This window comes from Labrus bergylta, chromosome 3 (assembly GCF_963930695.1).
Source record: "Labrus bergylta chromosome 3, fLabBer1.1, whole genome shotgun sequence".
NCBI classification, from domain to species: Eukaryota; Metazoa; Chordata; class Actinopteri; order Labriformes; family Labridae; genus Labrus; species Labrus bergylta.
The window spans coordinates 10158998-10183950 of NC_089197.1; the positions used below are offsets into that span (position 1 = coordinate 10158998).

Here is a 24953-nt window from a genome sequence, read left to right on the forward strand (position 1 = left end):
ATCTACTTAGCAAGAGTAGTGTGCAGGATTCTTTTCTTTTGAAGTCATAGTTTGTCGCCCTACGCATCTACTTTTTGAGATAGTTGGATGTGCGAACGCCTCCTTAAAAAAATAACATTTTTAATTCAAACTCACAACAAAGTACATGTAACACCGATTGAAATGCTATCGGTATCGCAGCTATTTTTAAATATTTACTAAAAATGATCTCATTGATGGAACTAAATAAAAGTTTTCACTGCCTAAGGGAATCAAACATGTGTCATATAGTTTGTCATACATATCCAGGACTTCATTCAGTAGTGGTCGAGACATTCCACTCAAAACTAAAAATGTTGAACTCATGAAGTGTCAGAAGAAAGTCAGGGGATTATGAAGTCAGTGGGCGTCATTGTTTGCAGAAAATGAATGCTGAAAACTTGTTTTTGAGTTATTTCAATCGGGATAAAAGTGTTGGACTGACAGACCTATAGTGTCATAAAATGAAGTGCAAAGACAATCCCAATAATAGCAATGTGTTTTTACAGGCTGATCTCTTGGAAGTGCATTCTACAATTTAAGACATTATTGACTTTTAGTATTAACTAAATGGATAATTGCAGAAAAGCATGATGCCGCTATAAGATTAGAATGTATGTTGCATGGCAGAAAGACTCAACAAAAGAAAGATGTGAAATCTGGCACTCGTCCCTTCCTCAAGCACCCAAACACATGCAAGAACCGTTTCGTGATATTCATCAAATAGTGAGCAGATAACTCCCGCAGAGCACTTTTCCCTCACAGAGGGTGTAATTTCACATCTGGCAGAGCCATCAGAAAGTCAGGTTAAGCGTCTGCAGACACGAACCTCTCTGCCACCCTGCCTCCTGATGTTGCACAAGTCTTGCCACGCTCGGTTTGTAATCTTGCTGCCTGAGTCAGAGCGCGCTGCCGGTTCAGCCGCGGATTAGAGATATGGAAGGAAGGCAAAGGGTATTAGATTACAGCGAGGAGTCAAGTCTCAGCACACAGACTGTCCCTGATGTGGACTGATAGATTTACAGCTGATGACGCCTCGATACAAGAAGGTGCGGTGCGACTGTTGAAAGATGAACACAGACAGAGGGCAGACAGAGGAGCTGGTAGTGGAGGGGGGTCATGAAGGTGGGATTGAATGGAGTGTGGGGGGGGGGACGGGCTTTGCTGAAATATTTAATTACAAGCATTAAACCCGTGATGAATTATCTGAGCACACCTTGAAGCGCCCCGAGGCAGGAACTCTTAAGAACGTCACGACTGGAGTCACATGTCCGTCAACACATTACTCAACCGTCACAATCACTTTTTTTCTGCAGGCATTTGTAATGTTTAAACCCTGACACAATACCGCCATGGATGACACTTGCTCAACTGGTGTGCCTCAACATGCACAATCAGCAAAAAGTACAAGGCTTTCCAATCCTTTAAAAGTGGTTATTTCATGTGTACTTAACCCTTTAAGATATTACTTTTACTTTTAGATATGTGAGGCAAATCTTGCTCTGAATTTTTCACTCTATAAGAAAACTCTATACTTCATTCTTTCATTACATGTCATTTATAACACAGACTTCTTAATTCTCCACCAGCAGAATGAATATGCAAAACCAGAAAAAGCAATTGACCCCTAATAACATGAAGCTTATTGACACATTAACTTTTAGCGTCTCATTATCTTCTTAGCAAAACATCCCTTAACTGCTGCAGCCAGACCAGGTATTAACCAGGTCCTCTTAAAGGTCATAACTCCCATTCTGTTTTCTTTACACTGGCTTCAAATACATTTTAGATCTGAATCCAAGATCCTTGTTCTTACTCTGAAAGCCCTTCATGGACAGGCACCGGCCTACCTAACAGAACTTCTACGGCCTTTTACACTCCCTGCAGATCTCTTAGGTCCCCTGATCAGTGTCTGCTGGTGGTTCCACCCTTTCAGACTTTAGACCAAGGGAGACTGTGCTTTTGGGGTCATACTGTAGCTCCATCAATTTTAGAATGCTCTGCCTTTGGGTCCAAGATTTGTGGACGCTGTTGCATCTTAAAAAAAGCAACTTAAGACCTTTTTCTTGAGACTTGCTTTTGCGTCATCTGTTTTGTGTATTGTTGGTGTTTCTGTTTTTATCCATTTTAAGAGCCCTTTGTGGCTCTCTGTTCTTTAAAGGTGCTATAAGCAAAGTTTTTATTAATATCTTTTTATAGGCGAAATATTGGAATTAAGTCATGGTGGGCTTTCTTAAAAACTGCTGACATGGCAGATTTCTATTACATTAAGATCACAGATGACCTCAAAAAAGATTACAAATAACCAAACGTACCCGGTCAAGTGCCCACATGTTCCTTTGAAATCTGCTTGTATTGATTGCTTGAACCATCCTGTCTCCGTTTAAAGCGTCTCATGCTGTTGTCACTTTGTCCAAAAACATCTTAGAACAATCCGTTCACTCTGCCAGCTCTGAAATCCAAGAGCCTAAAAAAAAAAAAAAAAAAAAACTGAAATCAAAAGACGATTACCTGAAGATGACTCCACTCTTCCGTCATTAAAGTCTTTGGCCTCAGCAGTAATGAGTGATTATAGCTCAGAGGAGTGTTTTTGGTAGTGATGATGTAACCGTTTGGCTTCAGTGCTGTGTTTGGAGTGTGGGAAACCAGTCCACCTCAACCTGACCTTCGGGGGAAAAAGCATTTGTTACAGGATGCTCTTATTTCACATGAGAGTTTGTATGTGGTTTTATTTTTTAATTTTGCTACCAAGATTATTGGACTGATGTCATATTTGGGGTTTTAGCCCCGAGGTTGCAGCGGTAAAGCAGAAAGCTCTAACTTTTTCTAAGTAGGTATTTAAGGATCAGCATGAACTCATCTCATCAAAGTCTTTGTTAGTTATGACATCCTAAAGGAGATATCTTCATATCTCTCAGGGTCGCAAATGTAATGAAGGTTTCACTCCTCTCAGTATGGATACAACTTTAGGAGAGTTTTATGAGAAAACCTTTTTATTTGCAGAAGGACACTTCTTCGAGTTTCTCCCTCTTTCATCTCCGTGTTTCATTTCATTTAATTTTCAAACCTTTATTTATTTATTCTAGAAAGGACACTGAGGTTTCCCTCATTTCCAATGCTGTCTAGATTACAAGCACAAACAAAGCAAAACACAACAAACGCTCAGAATCAGTGACAAAAACCCCCACTGTGATCCATTTAAAAACAGTGGCTAGAAATCCATTTCCTAAACTCTGGAAGAGAGGGAAGAACTCTGATCCTTAGAGTTTGCTTGAGGGCGTTCCAAGAGTTTGGGGCATCAAAAGAAAATGCTGATTTACCGAGTTCAGTAAAAGATCGAGGGACTTTAAGAACGAGCCAATCAGAAGAACGGGTCATGTAGGTGTCCAATCATTATCATGAAGATTGACTTTTCTCTTTTCAGTGTTTATTATAGCAAGATATCTGAAGGAGTAAAAGATGAAACTTGGTTGAAGTCTTGTTGACAGATTTATATCTCCGTTTTGGGTCGGAGAATTTGGATGTAGCAATTATTTTTTTTATCATCTAGTTAGAAAGTCTTATGAAGTGATGCGTGTGGTATTCTGTCAGCAAATTAAATGAATGAGAAACAAAACCATCTCAGGTGTCTTTGGCTTGGTGCTGGTGGTGGCGTGACATGTTGGTGTGTTTCTCCTGCAGGCTCACCTGGTGGCAGCGTTTGAACAGAGTCTGGGCAACATGACCATCAGACTGAAGAGTCTCACCTTGACGGCAGAGCAGAAGGTGAAGAACAGCTCCTCGTGTTTCTTTGAACAGATTGTAAAAGTTTACTCATAGAAGACGTGCAAAGACTTGCTCTGGGTTAGATCCTCATGTCTCTCTCTCTCTCTCTCTCTCTCTCTCTCTCTCTCTGCAGGACTCGGAGCTGAATGAGTTGAGGAAGACTATCGAGCTGCTGAAGAAGCAGAACGCTGTTGCTCAGGCTGCCATCAACGGCGTCATCAACACACCTGAGCTCACGCATAAAGGGGACAGGACAGGTACACACAAATTGCTGCTACTCTAACAAGCCAGATTTCAAGATCAGTTATTTGTTTTTACCAAGATGCATTTCAAAGGGTTTGTTTCAATAACACACAATCCACCCATCATCTCTACCGCTTTCCCTGTTCTTTGTCGGGGTGGGAGGGCTGGAGCCGATCCCAGCTGTCATTGGGCAGAAGACTAATTCATGATAAAATCACGTATTTCCTGTCTCTCCTCAGCCGGCAGTAACGGCAGTCCTCAGCAGCATCATCAGCAGCAGCAGCATCAGCAGCCTGACCTGCGCATCAGGCGGCAGCACTCGTCCGACAGCGTCAGCAGCATCACCAGCGCCACCAGCCACTCCAGTGTGGGCTCCAACATGGACGCCGACGCTAAAAACAAGAAGAAGAACAAGAAGAACTGGGTAAGACGCTTGCATATATAAAAACTATTTCATAACCAGATGATTTCAACGAGCGATGCGTTCCAAACAAACTCTCGTTGTCTTCAATGTTTGTGATGGTGTCATATCTTTGGGTTTCTCCCTTCTTTAGGCGTCTTTCTCTGGGGAAAAGGTGAACACAGTTAGGATTCCCATAGACTCAGACCGGTTTAATACCAAGTCATGATCGATTTGCTGATTTGCAGTCAAAAGAAATCAGACAATGTGGAGTTTCAAACTTGAACTAAAATGGGTTAAAGACGTCTTTTGTTGTTTTCTTGTCCTGCAAATGACCAAATCAAAACGTACATGCTAGTATCTAGTCCTGTCGTCAGCTCATAGGTAGTTTGAAAGTGTCGATCATACATCAGAACATCTCTCATACGTCTACAACTAGAAGAACGTTAACTTCTTGTTTCCTGTGATATTTGCTGAAAGGCTTTTTTGTGCACCGGAGGAGGTCAAGTCAGGGACGGCGAAGTACGAACGTTTGTATCCTCTCTTGTCGTTCTGTAAACTGAAACCATGTTGTGTTAGCTGCCTTGTGGTTGCCAGAACCCGATCCTGATGTTGAGTTTTAGGATGAGCGGTGTCGTGCTTTGTGTTATCTGTTAAAAGACATGAGCTCGTGTAGAGTTTTCTTGCTTCATGTCGCAGTGATAACAAACGATCCTCCCGTGTGTGTGTGTGTGTGTGTGTGTGTGTGTGTGTGTGTGTGTGTGTGTGTGTGTGTGTGTGTGTGTGTGTGTGTGTGTGTGTGTGTGTGTGTGTGTGTGTGTGTGTGTGTGTGTGTGTGTGTGTGTGTGTGTGTGTGTGTGTGTGTGTGTGTGTGTGTGCTTCCAGCTGTCAGAGTTTGAGTAGATGAGACCCCACAGGAGGCTCCTCCATGCAGGTGCTCATGTACTCTGTGTGTGTGTGTGTGTGTGTGTGTGTGTGTGTGTGTGTGTGTGTGTGTGTGTGTGTGTGTGTGTGTGTGTGTGTGTGTGTGTGTGTGTGTGTGTGTTCAAAAGCTCATAATGGATCATCAAAGACATCCTGTTTCACGGTGGTTGTTTCTGTAGCGTTAGCCTGCAGCTGTCTGGAGGTCGAATCAAATCAGCTCCAGTCTTGTAGGAGCCTATAGTTTGATCTCTAACCCTCCATCACACATTAACACACTCCAACCCATATGAACATGTGCTGTTTTGTCTCTCTGTCTTCCTTTGCTTCGCTTCATGCGGCAGGTCTACGAGGTAAGGCTGGTACGCTGGGTGAAATCAAAGCTGCCTCACCCCGTGCACTTCTTCTAGGTTACTAACTTCAGTTCCTTTTCCTCCTGCTGTAGTACCTGTCCTCTCCTTTCCAACACTGCTTCTCCCTGAAAATTAATAAAACAAAAAAACTGCTCTTATGATACTTGACACACAGCTCTGGAAAGGAACAATCCACCTTGGAATGCTTCTTTGAAATGAGCTCTGCAAAGATGAACAGACACACTTTTAACTGTTCTGATGGCTGATTCATCTTTTCAGAAATGTTTTAACATCAATTTAAACACACAGCTGTGTCTTTTAGTCATCCAAATATATGAGTTCAAATTTGTCCCCTAAAGGACTCCGTACACTGCCATCTGCTTCCCTACAAATAGTTTTCTTTCCACATATTTGTAATTTTTTATCTAGGAAAATCAAAACAATGAGCACTGAGAGTACAGATCAGTAGCTTTACATTAAACCTTTTCTTAAAAACATAATTCAACACACTGCATACACTCACTCAGTGTTTGTCTTCAGAGCTGAGCTCAGGTTCATAAGACAGTCTACCCATAATTCCCTTTTTTCTCCCTCACTTGCACTTTTTAGCAGCTGCTTCTCTTCACTTTCCCGGCACTCTCCTCCTCTTCCTCCACTTCCTCTTCCTCTTCCTCCTCGTCTCCCTCTCAGTGTTTTCGGGATGGCGTCCCTGCTCACTCTCTCTCTCTCTTTGTGTCTGTTGTTTTGTCCTGCAGCTGAGGAGCTCCTTCAAACAAGCGTTCAGCAAGAAGAAGTCTCCCAAGTCGGCCTCGTCTCACTCTGACATCGAGGAGATGACCGACTCGTCGCTGCCGTCGTCGCCCAAACTGCCTCACAACGGCTCTGCGGCCTCCAGCCACATGCTCAGGAACACACACTCCAACTCTCTGTACGTAAACACAAATAACTGTATGTGATTGCAGGACAATAACAGATATGCAGTAGTTTTTCCCATTCAAAAACGTTTTTTACTATAGATTACAGTTAGGAAAACAACCTAACTCTTTGATGCCACTAAACCATGTTTTCTTGCTCGTGTGTGTACAGGTTGTCCGAGTGTTTGGACAGCGAGGCGGAGACGGTGATGCAGCTGCGCAGTGAGCTCAGGGAGAAGGAGATGAAGCTCACGGATATCCGGCTTGAGGCTCTCAGCTCCGCCCATCAGCTGGACCAGCTCAGGGAGGCCATGAACCGCATGCAGGTCAGCACACACACAAAATACACACAAAATAGCAGAAAAGTGCTCAAACTAGGATAAATATCGGAGATGCTTTTGAAAATTGAGAGAGGATAGAACGCACAAAGGTTTCAAGACAGATGCAGGAGCTGGCTAAACACTGAAGCTTCAGTGTCCATGACAACCCGCTCAACTCTAGGGAGGAGGGGACAGAGGTGGACAGCTCTCTCCAATGTTTTGAATTTGGACTGTAGTACCCATTTTAAACACTAGGTGTCAGAGTTACATGTTGCTCATTTAAGTTGACTCGAATGACTTGTATGAAAAATGTGTTTTTGTTTGTGTGTCTGCAGCTGGAGATCGAGAAGCTGAAGTCAGAGAATGACCGTCTGAAGGTGGAGAATCATGGCAGCAGGATGGGCTCCCAGGCCTCCATCTCCTCCTCTCCTCCTCCTCACGCACACAGCCAGGCCCAGGGGAGCGGGCCGGCTCTCACCCAGCACAGCCTCAACCTGACCACCAGTGAGTCCACCAGCCTGGGTAAGACTGAGCTCTTTGTCATGGACACTGACTAAAATGTTCTCATTAAAGGGTATCTGTTCAGTGCAGGTATTTCAATAGTCTGTCACAATATTGGATGACATCAGTGTCATCGGTTTATCTTGGTAATTGAAAATGAGAAATGGGAAATTACAACAAGCCTTGTCTGACTTTGTTCCACCGTTCCTATCAGACATGCTGCTGGACGACACCGGGGGAGAAGGAGGGATGAGGAAGGAGGGCAGACACGTGAAGATGGTCGTCAGTCTGGACGAGGGCAGCAAGTGGGGAGAGGTGAGACCTGTTTGGAAAAGTAACTCAAAATACTATCATTCCTTTTTTTCAGCATCTAAAACAACTTGTGTTTCCTCAATCATAGGAGGGTCGGACTCGTCATTTTCTGATTGGTTGCATCGGTGTGAGCGGTAAAACCAAGTGGGACGTCCTGGATGGAGTGGTCCGACGCCTTTTCAAGGTAAACACCTCACCGTCAGTGTTTATTTTTTAATATTTATTTAAGTGCCTGAATGATAAGTATACATTTAAAGTTTGAATCTCAAAAATCACTATTTCTACTACTTTATTCAGTCGCCATGAAGCCTAATTTAAAAGCAGAAAAATACATTTAGATTCCTTCAATAAATATCTGAAATTCATCCTTTTGATGCCGTGTTTGTGCCTGACAGGAGTACATCACCCATGTGGACCCCCTGAGTCAGCTGGGCCTGAGTTCAGACAGCGTGGAGGGATACAACATCGGAGAAATCCATCGACCCAGCTGCCTTAGCGCCGCCCAGACGCCCGAGCTACTGCCCTGCGGCTACCTGGTGGGAGACAGCAACACCATCAACATCCAGCTCAAAGGTACGGGTTGTTACACTTTTCTGCCAGTATGTAAGAAGTTTTGGGCTATTTCTTTAACTAAAGTAAGGTTTCTAATTAATGTAATTTTTGATTCCTTTATTGAATTGTTTCATTAGATGCAGCTTTAACACAAGAAGGTCAACAGTTAGCTTATCATCAGTAGGCAGCAGTACTTGTCTCAGCTGGAAAGAACCACTAATACAAAAGAGAAAACCCCTGGTGTATGATGTTAAGGGTATATTAATCCTCCGACCCTTTTGTGTCCAGGCGTGAGCACTGCGAACGTGGACTCTCTGGTGTTCGACACTCTGATCCCGAAGCCGATGCTGCAGCGCTACGTCTCCCTGCTGAAGGAGCACCGACGCGTCATCCTGTCGGGCCCCAGCGGCACAGGAAAGACCTACTTGGCCAATCAGCTGTCTCGACACCTGCTGCTCCTTGAGGGCCGGCCTCTGACCCCGCACGCTGTCGTCACGTTCAATGTGGACCACAAGTCCAGCAAGGTAAATATGCACACCTGTATTTTTAAATGTTTGTGTTTGTTAAAACTTCTCTTGTTGTTGAATTCACAATACGCTCTTGGGGCTCAAGTTGCAGATAATATTCATATGTTTGTCGTTTTTGTGAAAGGTTTCCAGTAAAAAAACAAAAAAGCCCCGGTTCTGTTCTGAAAGAAGATACATTATTATTCTCTCCGTTTGTCTGCAGGAGTTGCGTCAGTACCTCTCCGGTCTGGCTGAGCAGTGCAGCGGCGTCCCGGGGACAGAGAGCCCTCTAGTGGTCATTCTGGACAACCTGCATCATGTCAGCTCCCTGGGAGAGATCTTCAACGGCGTCTTCAACTGCACCTACCAGCACTGGTCAGTCCATACACACACACACACACACACACACACACACACACACACACATAAAGAATCACACACACTCACACATTCATCTGCATAATAATGATAGAAATATAAATGTCTGAAAGAGTCTGCATGATTGAAAGGAAGCATATTTGTTGAAGCAACGTATGTCTAGTTCACCAGAAAAATGATTTGCTCTCCTAATGATGCTAAAATCCAATTTGTCTCATGATGCCTATTAAGAAATAATAATAATCAGTGTTCTTCTCTCCTTTCAGCCCGTATATAATCGGCACCATGAGCCAAGCAACGTCATCTGCCCCCAACCTGCAGCTCCACCACAACTTCAGGTACACTGCTGCTGCTGCTGCTGCTGCCCTCCGTTCATCTCAGCTCGGTGCTGCGTTTCATCCTGGGGGAGATGTTAATGTACTGTTTGTTCTATGATCAGGTGGGTGCTGTGTGCCAACCACATGGAGCCCGTGAAAGGTTTCCTGGGTCGATACCTGAGGAGGAAGCTGATCGAGACGGAGATCGGCAGCCGGACGCGCAACATGGAGCTGGTGAAGATCATCGACTGGATCCCGCGAGTTTGGCACCACCTGAACCGCTTCCTGGAGACGCACAGCTCCTCTGACGTCACCATCGGTATGAGACTGATGCAAGACTTATGGGGGAAGAAAAAGTGTGAAAACAATCAGTGGCTCACCTCTGCTGCTCTCTCCCACACAGGACCTCGTCTCTTTCTGTCCTGTCCCATGGACGTGGAGGGATCTAGAGTTTGGTTCACCGACCTCTGGAACTACTCCATCATCCCATACATGCTGGAGGCTGTCCGAGAGGGACTGCAGGTAACACTAACACACACACACACACACACACACACACACACACACACACAACAAAGCTGTAACAATCCAGCGTATCTATGATGCGTCTTGATTTGGGCCCGCTCTTTAAAAGGATCCAGCTGAGTGCAGCAGAGAGGGGTAATGAGTCTGGGAATTGCTCAGATTTGCCCTCTCAGAAGATCAGGGTTATGTTCATCAAAGTGAAATGGATTCAATTTGTTCCCTCAATCTGAACATAATTAGCATCTCATTTAATTAGGCAGCAGCTAATCAGCAGAGCGCAGCCTCCGAGAAGGACTGAAGGGAGGGACTGTGTTTCCTGTTAGCTTGGAGGGGAAACAGAGGTGGAGTGATGCTGAAATGGAAACCCTTAGGGCTGCGAATAACCGTGTGTGAATCCTCCATTTATTAGCCAATTCTTTTTTATGACCGATTAATACATTGTGAGGGCACTCAGTCTTTCTACTCAGTGAGATTGGTGAGAGAATCATCCCACTGCAGTCAAGTGTGTGTGACCGATTGGCTTTGACTAAACCCAAGTGTGGGGAGCCTGTATATACTCTGAATCTCCAGTGTTCTGTGCTGACTCATTATCTCACCTTCAGAGGTAGTGAGCGCTTCTCCCTGGGGTTCCTCTAGTTGTCTGTGTGTGTGAAGTCTGTACAAATGCAAACAAAGAATTTTCTGTGTTTTAGCTATCCATTCCCAGATTTGGGGTGCTGGGTAGTTTTGTTGCTATACCAGATTTTTGTTTTAACTGTTAAGGCCTCATTGGCAGCCTTTGCTTTTTTTTTAAAGTGTTTTCTGGGTTTCCCCGGACAATTTAGGTTTAGTTAATTATTTTCCATGCATTATTTAGTTTAGGAAGCGTGTTTTGGCTCTGTACCAGTGGTTCTCAGAACGCACTGGCAATACCTCCATGAGAAAACCGACCCAAATTTCTGAACTGATCAGATCTCTTCGATGAAAAATTGTGCTGTTTGGATCTCGGACGGTACAAAACATGATGCAAGAAACTGAACAAAACCAACACATTTAGAAAGCGCTTCACAGATATTTTGACACTTTCACGACCCACTGAAAACAGCTCTACGCGACCCACTTTTGGGTCCCGACCCACCAGTTGAGAACCACTGCTCTGTCTTTTCCCCTCTCCAATCTATTGCTCACGATTTTTGTGGCTATCCTTCTGGGATAACTTTGAGACCCCCTCCATAAAAGGTCCATGAAATGTAAAAACACTGAGAAATGATCATCCAAATTTAAAATTTCTTGATTTCATTTTTTTTTTTTTTTATTTGATATTACAAGCAGGAAAGCGTCGCCCTTAAGAGACAAAAGCAGCAAATGTGTTTTGGATAGCCTAGTGGTTATGTTGCGCATCCCATGTACAGTGGCTATAGTCCTTGTTGAAGTGGCCTTGGGTTCGAATCCGACCTCAGACATTTGCAGCATGTCATCCCCCACTCTCTCCTCCCAACATGTCTTTTTTATTCTCTTCCTGACCTGTGAAAACGTGTTATTAGAGCACATCTCCACACAAAGCTGGCCTTCAGTTTTCCCCGCCACACTAACAGTCTCACATCTTCTGTGTCTCTCTCTTCAGCTGTATGGCCGCAGGGCTGCGTGGGAGGACCCTGCTGCCTGGGTGATCGACACTTACCCGTGGTCGGCCGCGCCAACACCTTCTGAATGGCCCCCGCTGCTGCAGCTCCGCCCAGAGGACGTGGGGTTCGATGGTTACTCTGCTCCAAGGGAAGGGCTCAGGAAAGAGCCCCCGCAGAGCGACAGCGACGCAGACCCGCTGGTGAGGAAAAATACCTGTGAAGAAAAAGAGTGTGACGGCCTTCGAAGAGAAACGGGTTTGAAAGCTCGGTCGGACTGACACTTGTTGTTTTTTTTTTGTCCACAGATGAACATGTTGATGCGTCTGAAGGAGGCGGCTACGTCGTCGAGCCCGCAGAGCTACGACAGCGACTCCAACAGCAACAGCCACCAGGACGACATCCTGGACTCGTCGCTGGAGTCGACCTTGTGATGTCACAACGCTACACTGGGATCCGTTTTCGGGAGGAAACTTTATCAGAAGAACTGTCTCTGCTGTGAGAATTTCACAAAATCCAGCCAACCTTAATTTTGGGTGCAGGTAACCCAAATATTTAATAAGGGGAAAAAAACAGACAAAAGGAAAGATTTTACTGCACTGGGCTGCATTTTTTTTTTTCTTCACCGCTGTGGCCCGTGGCTCCTCATTTGTCAGGAGCCTGACTTCTACTTCAGAATTTAAAGCACACAGCCTGTCGCTGTCAGTGAGCATCATCATCATCATCATCATCATCATCAGCAAACACCAGCCAGGAGTCCTCCAACCTCCCTTGAGTGCAGTGCACCCGAGCTGCCTGCAGATGGCGACACAGAGCCTTCTCGCTGCTGAGAACACAAATCAGGCTGCTGCTGGGGGGTTGGATGGATGGATCAACACTCAGCTGCTTTCTGCTCCTCCTCAGCCTGAAGTTATCTGTGACGCTCCTGGAGGGTAAACCGAGCCAAAGTGAATGTTGAGTCCTGCAGCATTTCTATTCACACTTTGAGAACCTCGACAAAGAGATCACAGCTCTCGATGCTGTTTGGTTTGATGTCCCTCAGATCCGAACTATACATCCCATGCCGAGTTTCTGAGCTGAAAAAAACCTTAGAAGTAATGGTCAGCGACGGAGGTACGCGTCCACGGAGAGTAAATACAAGAGCAGGAATAATAAATAATGCATACCAAATACATGAAATATCTTTATTCAAAAGAGAACTGGGACACGTTTGTTTTTGTTTGCAACCAAACAAGAAGAAGTCAAAGAGCAAACTTTGTGCATTGCAAGTGATTCATGTTTTGTTGAATTTTAAATGAAAATACGGATTACACATTTTTAGACATGTGATACATTTGAAAATCACAGAAATAATCATTTAAAGTTTTTTTTCCTCGTGGTTAACCTGAACATTGTGTCGCCTCTTTCTTGGTTAAAGTGACAATTTTCATGATCTATGGCAATAATGGCAACATTTCAGATTCAAAAGCCAATCCGAACACAAATTAAACTTTCAGATTTTCAAAGAAAAGTTTTTTTTGTTGCAAGTGCATTCAGTTTTGCTCTATAAACCAGTCGGTGTGGTCGCATAATAATTTGTGCAAAAGAAGCCTCATAAAAGAGTGAGGGGGGGGAATGCAATTCCATAATGTAAACATGTAAACAACGACAGTTAAGCAACACATTCAATGCCAAAATTGGTGTAAATATCTGAAAGCTAAGGAGAATCTTTGTATCTGGTTGGTCAAAAATGTGCTCCACACTCCCTCCTGACACTCTGTAGGAGTTCGATCCTGCCTCAGAGCTCAGAAGGTGCTGTGAAAAAAAGCAGAATGACACAAATTGCAAAAAGTTCAGCTGTAGACCCAAGCACAAGTCACACCTGCTGAAAATAAAGAAAGTGTTTCTCATCTGGTACAACATCTGTAGCTCTTTCAAAGGCCAGGCAACGATGAAACGGCCTTGACTCAGATTGAAACATTCACAATGGCTGGATTTATCCTTTGACTCTGTTGATCTTTGACTCTCAGATGTCTTTTCTGTCTCCACCACATCGCTTTGACCGCTTAATAAACCTTTGTGGTCTCCACGCACATTTGGCCCAAACAGGCTGTTGTAGCACAAATATTTAATGGTGCTGGACTGACTTTTCTTCTTTTTTTTTTTTTAAACAATGCCTTACTCTTTTCTAACAGACTATGTGCATTACGCTGATTCTTTATTCGTCTAAGTGGCTGTAAACTAAACAGGGCTGCGAGGTCGACTCTCTTCTCTAGGAGCGCCGTCGACCTCTCATCATATCAAACACCGACGCCGTGGGCTTGGGACGCGAATGAGAAGCAGTACTTTGTTTTTTAATATTAAGTTGTATGCATGAATGACCCAGTGCTGTGAAGCTGGTGTAAATATTTGGACCACTAGAGAGGAAGACAGAAAAGATATATATGTGATGTGTTTTGATGCTTGAGATGAGAATATTTGACTGATGAGGGAAGATTAAAAACGTGTTGATTTTATACCTCATCCCCATTCTGTACTGTGCTTTGCTCAGAGTCTCTTTTGATTATGTGATTTGTGAGGAACAAAATGTCATAAATTGGACTAATTAAGTGAAAACTAGCGTACATGCTGCTTTGTGTATATTCCTATAATTAAGGTATGGAGGTACATGTGGTTGACTGATAATGTAAAAGGGTTCAAAGTCATTTCTGTGGCTTAAAAAAGAAAGAAAACAGACTTTTTCTTTGTTTTAAAGCTCCCAGCTTGCCCTTCAGGAACGGTGAGCTCAAGTTTAAAGCCAGGGTGGGTCATACATTGCTTCAGTGTTTTTGTCACAGATCCTATGCAACATTCATTCTGATCCCCAAAAGGAAGCCAAAAGCTGCATGTGCGTTTGTCCAGCACTGCCGAGATGTACAGCAAGGATCCAGATTTGTGCAGACTTAATTTGAATTTGTCGTCCATTCATGTGTCTGTGTGTTTTATTTTCTCGAGGTTCTCCTGCTGCGGTCCTTGTAAGCACAAAGAGACTGAATCTGCTGTCAGCCTCGTGTAACGCCTGCTCTCAGACGAGCGGGTGTCTTTGAAGCATTTGAAACTGTGTGTCAGTTTATTACTCACAAACTCAATGAATGTTTAGCCTTCTTTGCTATGTACATTTTTGATATGTAACATAACTTTGTATATAGTTGATTATCTTGGAACATTTGATGACTTTTTTCTAGCTGATTTGTAACAGTACTTGAAAAAAGAGTATTTTGTGTACAGTCTCTTTACATCAGAGCAGATCGGTGCCGTTTGTCACACCTGGTCTGTCCAGGGCTCGTTGAATTAAATCTATCACTGTACTAGTCTTAAGTTATTGTGATTCAATAAAATTAATAATTATTTATGAATGAATTCAGTCGAACTGTCGTCTTTGAAACAACACAAGCACAATGGAATTGCAATTGTTCACAATTTATTTGGTATTTGTACAAAAAGTGTGGAATAGACATATATACAGCACATGATACAACAAACAAATTCATATAAATTATTAACGAAATAACTACATCTTTCCAATAAACAACTCTATTCAAGGTCAAGGTAAAAGTAACTCAATAATCTTGGCATAAAATTTCCATACAAAGTTGTACAAAATACTGTACAATAGAACAAAGCTGTGCAAAACAGCAAACTGTGTCTCAGAAACAGAGCCTGTACAGTGCGCATGCGCAGATGAAGTGACAAAGTGGAGTCGAACATTTTGTTTTGTTTTGTTTTTTACAGACATTTATGTGTTCTTGTTTGAGGCCGGCAGTTTCATACAAACCGGTTCACAGTCTCTTATGAGTTATTTATATCTTTATATTCCCTTTTTAAAATAAATTAAGATACTGTTATTTCTTCTTCGTCTGACTCTGAGAAGTCCGAGTGCTTACTGGAAAGAGATGGAGAGCTGATGCTAGACCCTGCCGCCCTCATTCTCTCTCTTCCAAACTGTTCCATCTCCTCCTCCTCATCATCCTCGGCTGAGGACTTCTTGCCAACGTCACTGAGGTCCGGATGCGGATTGGCTTTGGTGGGCAGAGTCTGCTCCCGGCAGCCACCTGAGGACAGCAGCTCTCGTTCCTTTGAGTTCCTCCACTTCATCCGTCGGTTCTGGAACCAGATTTTCACCTGAAGAGGAACAGAAAATGATTAGGGAAAAAGCTCTGTGTAAGGAATGCGTTAAAGCGCTTTTACGCACGAATTTATTGGCCACTTGAAACCCCCACGTGAACACTTCAGAAGTTTTACCTGAGAGTCTTTGAGTCCCAGTTTGGTGGCGAGTTTCTTTCTGTCGGGCTTGCTGATGTATTTCTGTTTCTGGAACATTTTCTCCAAAGCTTTGCGCTGCACATCTGAGAACACAGCCCTCCTCAGCATCCCTCTGCGGGGTTTCCCTCTGGCTGCCAGGGGCCACGAAAAAGTCCCGGGGATGGGAACAACGGATGAAGACACTACAACACAAAAACAGAAGAGAAATACACGTTAGCTTGGTTTTATTTACCAAACAGTAAGTCAAAACAAATCATCCCTAAAACCACTCTGCAGCCACAAATGACCAACTTAAAGATGGAAAACAGCAGGTTTTCTTTCTACTTCACAAACCTAAAAGCTGTCAGACTTCATAGAGGCTCTATATGAATATAATGATTTCTCTTTAAGGCCTTAGTTTTCAGTCGTTAGTATTGGAAGTTTCCCCCCTTTGGAACTTTGGCAATACGTCTCCGTTTTGAGTGAAATGGCACGAGGTGACTAATTAGCACATTGGCCGTTCCCCAACCGCATTGGTATGGTAAAGAGGTAGCATATCCTTTAAGGAACCCTGTGAGGGCGGATAGAGGAGTTAATAAACCGTGAACAGTAATTGTGTAGTAATGAACTAACGCAGAAAAGACTCTGGACAGGCGGCGAAGGCCATATATTATCGCAACAAAAGGAGATTTACACTTTCAAACTAAACACAACTGCATACCAGAATACTGATGCCCAGAGGGGGGGAGAGAGAGAGAAGTGGAGGGATTTTTTTTTTCTTCTTCTTCTTCGTGCCTTCAAATCATTTTCATTAAATGAACACGAAAAGCTATTCAGAGCGCTGGAGTTGTTTTGTTGAGGCATTCAGCTGAGCCCATGAAAAGACTCCATCTCCATTATGATTTGGCTGAATGAAAGCACGGAGTAGCGACTTTATAGACTTTTCTAAGAGATTATTCTTTATCTGAACTGGTTGATTGGCGCGCTTGGAGAATAGAGGAACGTTTAGGGCACAGAGAGACTGGGGATTGGGGGGGGTCAGTGGTAACCTATCCGATGAGCAACGCAGCCTGCAGGGGAAACTTTCACCAGCTGGGATAGTTTGGACGAATTAGGTGCTTCGCTTTACTTCAAAATCCCACCTCCCAAAACTCTCCCCTCTCTGCGAATTGCTGCCTGGACTTCCTCCTGACTGTAGGTGCCCTGTGGCCACAGCAGAATCAGGAACAACGACGCGCTATGTGGTCTTGTGAGAATATTGAAAACTCTCAATAGCGCCTAATAGGGAAATTAGTGCATGACTGGTTCACGCCTTTGGCCCCCCTGGTAAAAGTCACTCTCCGGGGTGTGTGGGTGGTTTGCCCGGTGGGAGCTGACCAAATTGGTCACAGTGCTGAAGGGCATTGTTGCCCACCACTGCGGCCCGGTGGCCCCCCGGGCTCTGTGGGAAAACGCAGTGCCGGGGAAATGCCAAAACGCCCCCCAATGGGAAACAGGGGGGACTATAACTCGCCACCCCGCCTCAAATTTAGAGCGTGACGATTTGGGATAATTGGTTAATTAGGGGGTGGGTGGGTGGGACCGGGAAGAGGCCAGAGCCAACAGTCTCCATTAATGAGACAGTGATTTCTTGTTTTCAGGTTGAAAAAAAAAATCTATGACAGGAGCTGAATGTGTTTTACATTTTGATGACACTTAGTTCAGACACTTTGAGCCCACAGAAAGATGGATAGGCATAACAGGGGACGTGCATAAAAGTGGTGCCTACCTGGTAAATAAGGCGTCCTGAAGATGGGGTGAAAGGTTCCATCAAAGCAGGGGAAGGGGAAAGTCTTGGAATGCAGGCTGTGGATTGTAGCGGGAGAGGACGCTGTGGAGGAACATCACAACATGTTAAAAACAAGAATTCCTGAATGATGGAATAATATTAACAATCTGTCCGAATGTAGAAACACAGCAGAGCGCGTTTACTCACATGTCTTTGGTGAAGGTGCAAGGATCGCGCTGACTCCAAACTTGAGAAAAGTCGGGTCCTTGCTGCTCGGCAGTGACGTTTTGGGCGAGCACGAGTCGCGCGTCATCGCAGTTGTGGCCACGGCGCGCTCCGCGGGCACGCCGCAGTAGGACAAGGTGGTGGTGGCTGTGGGCAGGGTGGCGCTCACTGATGGGACAGTCCGGTTTATGAAGGCGGCGGGGCGGCTTATCCGCAGCAGGTCCTCAACGAGGAAGCTGGAGTGGGAGGGGAAGACAGACGGCAGGGTCTGGTGCAGCGGCAGAGCGGCGGGCCGGTACAGCCCCGGGTACAGCGCTGGTGGCGCGAGGACGCTTGGGATCATCATAGTCCCGGTTGGAAAAAGTCAGTGAAGGAAAGCTGAGATACTCCTGGTGGTCGCTGGGAGAATCAGTCGTGTGAATGGCTGCTAACTCCTCTGGTCTCCTCACTCAGGGGAGAGGAGTTTTATAGCAGTCGGCCCCCCCTCGACCCTCCGCTCAGCGCTGACAGCCTCAACAATGGGGCTCAACAAAGTTCTCCACATGGGTCGCTTTCATGCAGCATCCCCCGGCTCGCTGATTGGCCAGAGGACACAATTTATGATTGCATTAGACTTCATAAGCAAGCAACACACAATGTGACGACCACAAAAGGGGCTCAGTCATCAATTTTGCATGTTGACCACTTTCCTTTCAGTTTGTTTTGTTTGGCAGAGGCAAGCTGCCTAATTAAAGAGCAATCTTTACACATTCACTCATTATATGGGAATTTTAATGAGCCCTTAGAAAAGGATACTTTATTCCTTTCCATTCAGGGTGTCTTTCTGTTACTCGGGATATCAAAATATACTCGTTAAAGATGCAAAATTATTCTTTTATTCAAGTTTCAGTGCTGCAAATACAAACAGCTACAGGTGGATAAAAGTAAGCAGGAGTCTATCCCAGGATATGAATAGAATATATAATAGTACATTGATTTATAGTATCTTTTTTATTGTGAATGGTCTCTTCTTTAGGTGCAGACGCTGCACAGCATCTCAAATGTAAATCACTTTTAGGGTTTCATAGGATTCTCAACACTCAATCTGGCCCTCGTCATGGAATAATGTCTTAAAGGGATTTCTGCTATCAAAACGCTTTAACAGATGTGTTAAATATCACTCTTTCTGCACAGGCTTCATTCAGCGCGCAGAGCGGCGGCGCAGTGCGCAAAGGAGAAGTGTGCGGCCTGAGCCGTGCGCTCCTGATCCTGTTAACCATGAACTAACTGTCACCCTCAGCTGCGGAGGAGGCGCCCCTCGGCCTTTCTCTGCTTCCCTCTCCCCGCTTTTTTAAAAAAAGCCCAGAGGAATAAAAAAAGCTTTATTTCTAAAGACGGTTTTGTTCTGCTATTTTAACCGGCTGAATAAAAGTGCATCTGTGATTTGATTTAAAACGCATTCATATGAGCGGACACTGAGACCCCTTATAAAACTCGTATTAAAGCGACTTGGAGCCTGATAGTCGTGTTCTGTCAGCTTTACCTTCTGAAAACCAGTTAAAGCAGAGCGATCAGAAGAAAATGCACCGAAGAAAAAAAAAGAGTAAAAAAAAACTCCTAATTGTTGCCTGTTTGAAACCTAATTAAATAAGAAACACAGAGAAACAATTACACAAAGTTTGATGGACAATTTAAATCAAACAAAAACATGTTAGTTTTTCTTTGATATTTTATTATTGAATTTGTGTTTTACGGTGACTTTGGTTGATTTGTTATCCCACTTTTTGCCTTTGAATGTCATGTTCTATTATTTTAAATTAAATCCCGGCCATTGGGCTCTCTGTCTTGAATATGATTTTTTAATTTAACGCTCTTTCTTTTACCAAAATAAACTTTATAATCATGCAAGGACTCAAGGTGAGTCTGTGCGCAACATTTAGCTTATTACTTATAATAATGTATTTTACCTAAATCAGATAATTAGCTGATAATTTAAGGCAATATGAATACAAACTACATGTCAAATTTGTGTATGAGTAGCCCAAATAATAAAAACTATGAAGAGGAAAGGCTGAGTGTTATTGAATACTTTGCGTAAACAAAACTTTGTTTCTGATTTTAAAGACCACTGTTCTGCTCACATTCGCTTCACTTGACTGCGTCTGCTTATTGCACAGCACGACATTTGAGTCAGTTTGCATCATTTGGAATCAGCCTAAATGATGATAAGTGGGTCAACATCAATCTAAGATAAAGTGGCCACAATCCGATAATTAAAAGGGAACGCCTCCGTGAAATGATCCTTTGCAGAGAGTCGACGCTTATCAGAGGTGCGGTGCGCTTTATGGTTCGCACAGACGCACAAACAAGCGTTAACACAGCGCGCTCCGTCACCACAGCTACACCTCCAAATAAGTAACAAGACCTTCAAAGCTTTTTTTATTAGCCCCATATTCCTTTACTTGGCTGCCCGAAATCCTCCTTTTGTGCGCGCTAAGCAGATGGTTAGCAGGAAGCATAGGCTGCTCTGGCTGACCGAGACTAATTTCTACGAGCTTTGCAAGCTTGCCACGTCCCCGCTCCTTTACCAGGCCGAGTAAAAACAGCTGGCTGCGGCTGAATTAAGGCCATTAAAAGCACATCTCTGAAATATTACCACCAACAACACCCCCACCCCCTCTCCTCCCCCTGTAAGAGCCCACTAAAGTCCCATCATTTTAAAATAACTGTCCTGTGGGATTCAAGGACGCATGTTCAAGTTCTCATGGCTTTATGGGAAAATTTGTAGTTTCTTTAAGCCTCTTTTTTTTTTAACATTACTTCAAATAACATTCGCTATTGTACAAGTGGTACGTGTTCATAAGTGTACAGTGGTATCAAATAGATCTAGTTTAGTTTTTCATGAGCCCAAAAAAAATCATTTATTTAGAAACAAAATGTGGTATTTAAATGATAATCATAAACCTTATTTGTGTAGAAACATCTATAATGCAAAAAAAAAAAGCGAATAAGAAGAGACAAAGAACACGTTTTATAGTATCGCTATAATATTCATATTGGCACCCCCTCATTATGTTTATGTTGACGTATGGTTTCTAATATCCCCAGAGGGCTTTTTCCTTCTGATGTTTATCACTTCACTTTCAGAGGATTACTCATATTCATCACTTATGATTTAATAACTCTGTGGGGAATACCATGAAGATGATCGTCTTCACACGTATTAAATAAAATAATAAATGTACATTTTCCAGGTATTATCAGCAAACTTGTTTGAAGAAAATAGCCAACAACTCAAAAATTAAGGGAACTGTCAATGGCACACATGCTCCTCAATACGTTTTTACGCGCAGTTGATGACGTTTTATGAATTTATTTTGATCCTGAAAGTCGCCTGGTTTATGCACAAAAGATGCAGCCATACTCACTTGTTTTAGCCATAGTCTTTCCATAAGATAACTAATTAAAATGATATTTTTTTGGTATATTTTGGAGTCGTTTCGGTGTATCTTTGAGGGGAAACTATCAGATCGTTATCCCTCTTCTGACAGGGCCATGCCATTTTTACCAACCAGATGAACTTAACCATTGTCTCTGCTCTCTTTCTGCTTCGTTAAGTGAAAGGGGCTGAGTAAATATGTTACCCATGCATGAGGGGCTCTGTATGGGCCGGCCCATTGTGCGCAGGGTCCGACAGGTGGTTAACTGTTTATTATTCCCTCATTATTTATCGGTGACGTGGACGCACCGAGGAAAAGGGGAAACTCCCCATCTTTTCACTGGACCGGGGATGAACAGATTGTGCTGACTGGTTGCAGCCTCGTATATGACACCGGTCACCAGTCCATCCATCTCAGCCCTGCAGCCTTTCAGGGCCTGCATCCACCTCCTCCTGGGTTTGCCAAATTGAACGATTCAGTTAACACCTTCCTTTTTTTTTCCTCAAATCAAGATTTAGTCAATTTTCTGCCGCAGTGCATGTTAGCCAAACACGACCAGACAGGAATTCAAAATATCCTTGCAAAACTGTAACTCAGTTGGTGTATTGATTTTCTATCAGTGCCACAAGTTAACAGACAAAGACAGATTGAGCCATAGCATGCTATTACAACACTTGAAAACCATTTAAATGTTGGTAAAAAAAAAAACATGGCTCAAAGGCTTTTAAAAATGTGTTTTAAAGCAAATTAAGTTGTGTTTGAGTTCCATACACACATTTTATGATGAATATAAGAAAGCCTTCTTATCATGTTTTACTTGTTTTAACTAATAATGGTGGAAAATATTTATTAGAGTGTGTTGATGTAGTTGTGTCACATTTGAAGTTTCTGGTTAACAATAATTTCAATTGAATTTGTATGTATGTATACACTCCATACAAAAATGTAGTTGAAAAAACCTCTTCCTCAACACACTAAAACAGCTGCTTTTATATCATTAAAGTATATAAATCCGGGAGGTCCCAAAAAGTGAAAGAAAATACATGTATTTTGTGCACAATATTTTTATTTTTTACTTCTCTGGACTTCAGGGGCTCCGTACTAGCTGATCTAAGTCTATAAACTATCAAATTAAAGCCAATATCTTACAAATAATCAGCCATGATCTCATTGTAAAAAGAAAATGCCCTAAAAGCCTTATTAAAAAAGACGTTACTTCATCTTGCTGTCTTGTCTTATACCTTAAAAGTGACTGAAAAGTGAGTTTCTGACTTCCTCTTATACCATCAGTGCATGCTTTCTGTTTGATTATTTTAGACTCTATCTCATCAAGCCTTTAAATGTCAAAGTTCATGTACCGCAGGCTTCAGATGAAGTTGAAATGGATTCTTGCTCCTGCCATCTGAAGTTAACCAAACATCTATTTCAGGGGATTCAGTTGGTGACCGGGCTTCCCCTCACGGTGGCTCCCACTCGGGGTGTTTTGGCCGCGGCTTCACCTCAGCTCGTCGGTGGCTCTGAAGGTCCCTACAGCATCTGGCTCAGGCGGCCCAGAAGCTCCCCCCCCCCCCTCCCCGTTCAACACAAGAGGGAATTAGCAATGCCACAAGATTCAGAAGAGCGGTGACAAGCATTAAATCGATATTAACTTTGTATTAAACATGGGCCCCTCCCTTTTCCCCAAATGGACTGGAGCCATATCAGCGCACAAAGCGGTCTGTATGAACTCTGGCTGCACCTGTTCCCCTCTTACTCGGCCATGGGAGTTCAACTTCTTAGTTTCACCCCAGGCTCTTTTCTTCATCTGCTTCACCCCACACTGAATTCTTTCACTTGAGCCTTACACATCTTCGTCCCCCCCACTAGTTTATACAACTCATCAAATCACATCATCATGCGTTTTACTTTGAAACATTCAGCCCAAACTGTGACACAAAAGTTCCACTTTCAACCACAGAAAGTTGCTCTTTCTTGTCCAGACTGGGCCACTTGCCTCCCCTTCTCACTGTTCATTTATTAGCATTTGTCAGTATGGATGTCGAGTGGTGTCCTAATCCTCTTAGAGCGCATGTTGGTACAGTTTGCATATCATTTTCTCATCTTGGAGAAAGGCCACAACCCTCTCTATTCACAGGGATTCCCTGTCCTCTTTCAGTGCAGCCACAGCCAACGACATTAGCATAATCTGACAACCAATACCATTGTCCATGACCTTGTATGCAAAGTTAATTGCTCATTAATACAGGACAAAACAGAGGGGTGCAGAGGAAGCACAGTAGTCCTCTAAATCCTTGTTTTTAGAAGGGACTGGCAGGCAGGTGGAACATCCTCCCCTGGCTCATTAAACTTTACCTGAAATCATTAGAATTTACTAAAATCTAAATATTTTAACTGCTTTTTTTTTTTTTTTTTTTTTTTTTAAAGCTAAACCATCTGGTGCCCGAAAATGATTACAATAATGTATGTAAGTGTATGGTGTTTTACCAAATCTCTTCAGTTTGAACAATTATCTGGCAGTGATATCGTGCTAAATCCACACACATGCACATGCACACAAAGACTTGCACACACTCCCTCAAAAGTATATGCAATTAGTCACACCGGCTCAGGGTTAATCAATTGCAAATGTATCTCTCTGCAAGTTTAATCTCATCTCTACATTAGTTTCACGGATGCGGGGCGATTTGCAAGAGGAGCCTCCACTCCAAACCAACCCCTTGTCCCTCCCCCAAGCCAAGCACCTGGCACTCTTCTTGGGGTAGCGTCATGTAAACACCCACTGCATCCACGGGTGCCCCGTCTGAGGACCCAAGCGTCACCGCACAGCACGGAAAAGAAGGCCAGGCTGTGTGGTTGTCAACACCGGTTTAGCTTAGGAGTCCCGTCGTGACATTAGCAGTGACTCTGCCCGGTCAGGCTGACCCGAAGCACTTGTTTGATATAGATATAGCCGCTAATATCTGAGTATTATGGAATGAACAGGCACTAGACAGGGTTCAGAAGGCCACCACATGCAGCTGTCTGATACTTTCTTTGTGCCTCGAGGAGCTTGCAAAGCTTGCCAGAAGAAGTTTAAAGCGGATAAGAAATGCCATAAAATGCTTATTTGCGAGGTTCTTTCAATCAGTGCAATGAAAGTAAGACATGCTGTTTGTTTTATTCATGCATATTTAAAGCCAACATCACAGAAAGAATCAATTCAAAGCTGAACTTTTTCATTTCCACAAGAAAGTTTAGCCTCCTCTAAAACATGGTATTTGAGGACTTCAGGGTGAGGGTTTGTTGTTTATCAGGGCTTGAGGCTTGACGAAGTGTGTGTGTGTGTGTGTGTGTGTGTGTGTGTGTGTGTGTGTATGAGTGTGTGTGTGGGAGGGGTAGCTGTGCAGGGCAGTTAAAGAAGAAGAAGGTATGAATGGGGAAAGAAGGGGCTTGGGTGGAGGAGGGGATGCTTGACGGACTTCACTGCCTGTTGGCCCTGCAGCATTGATGCCGTGTTGGCCATATAATCGGATTGCCAGTGGGTGAAAGTGAGCCCGGGTGCTTATGTCAGTTTGCGTCTCGTCAAGCTGAATAATACGCATGGCCAGGGAGTGAAGCGGACGCTTGCCATTGAGGGCTCTCAGTACTTGTGGCTAAGCATTTCTAAAAGAGAGAA

General features: G+C 43.6%; 2 protein-coding genes across 2 annotated transcripts in view; one reads left to right on the plus strand and one right to left on the minus strand.

Moving 5' to 3' along the window:
* nav2a (neuron navigator 2a) overlaps nt 1-15004 on the plus strand; it is a 125839-nt gene extending 110835 nt beyond the window's left edge. The window contains exons 25-40 of the mRNA XM_065952651.1: nt 3700-3783; nt 3917-4040; nt 4266-4450; nt 6456-6628; nt 6787-6940; nt 7270-7456; nt 7650-7750; nt 7836-7931; nt 8143-8320; nt 8588-8823; nt 9029-9180; nt 9450-9521; nt 9623-9819; nt 9904-10022; nt 11629-11829; nt 11935-15004. Of these exons, the coding sequence (XP_065808723.1) occupies nt 3700-3783; nt 3917-4040; nt 4266-4450; nt 6456-6628; nt 6787-6940; nt 7270-7456; nt 7650-7750; nt 7836-7931; nt 8143-8320; nt 8588-8823; nt 9029-9180; nt 9450-9521; nt 9623-9819; nt 9904-10022; nt 11629-11829; nt 11935-12060 (2385 nt within the window). The 3' untranslated portion in view covers nt 12061-15004. The remainder of the gene's footprint in view (nt 1-3699; nt 3784-3916; nt 4041-4265; nt 4451-6455; nt 6629-6786; nt 6941-7269; nt 7457-7649; nt 7751-7835; nt 7932-8142; nt 8321-8587; nt 8824-9028; nt 9181-9449; nt 9522-9622; nt 9820-9903; nt 10023-11628; nt 11830-11934) is intronic.
* Nucleotides 15005-15048: 44 nt separating this feature from the next.
* Nucleotides 15049-18328, minus strand: dbx1a (developing brain homeobox 1a). Its single transcript, XM_020651944.2, has 4 exons — nt 17862-18328; nt 17655-17756; nt 15887-16089; nt 15049-15766 (listed from the first exon to the last, which is right to left on the minus strand). The coding sequence occupies exons 1-4, from the start codon at nt 18223-18225 to the stop codon at nt 15476-15478; spliced, it is 960 nt and encodes a 319-aa protein (XP_020507600.1). The 5' UTR covers nt 18226-18328; the 3' UTR covers nt 15049-15475.
* Nucleotides 18329-24953: the final 6625 nt, after the last annotated feature.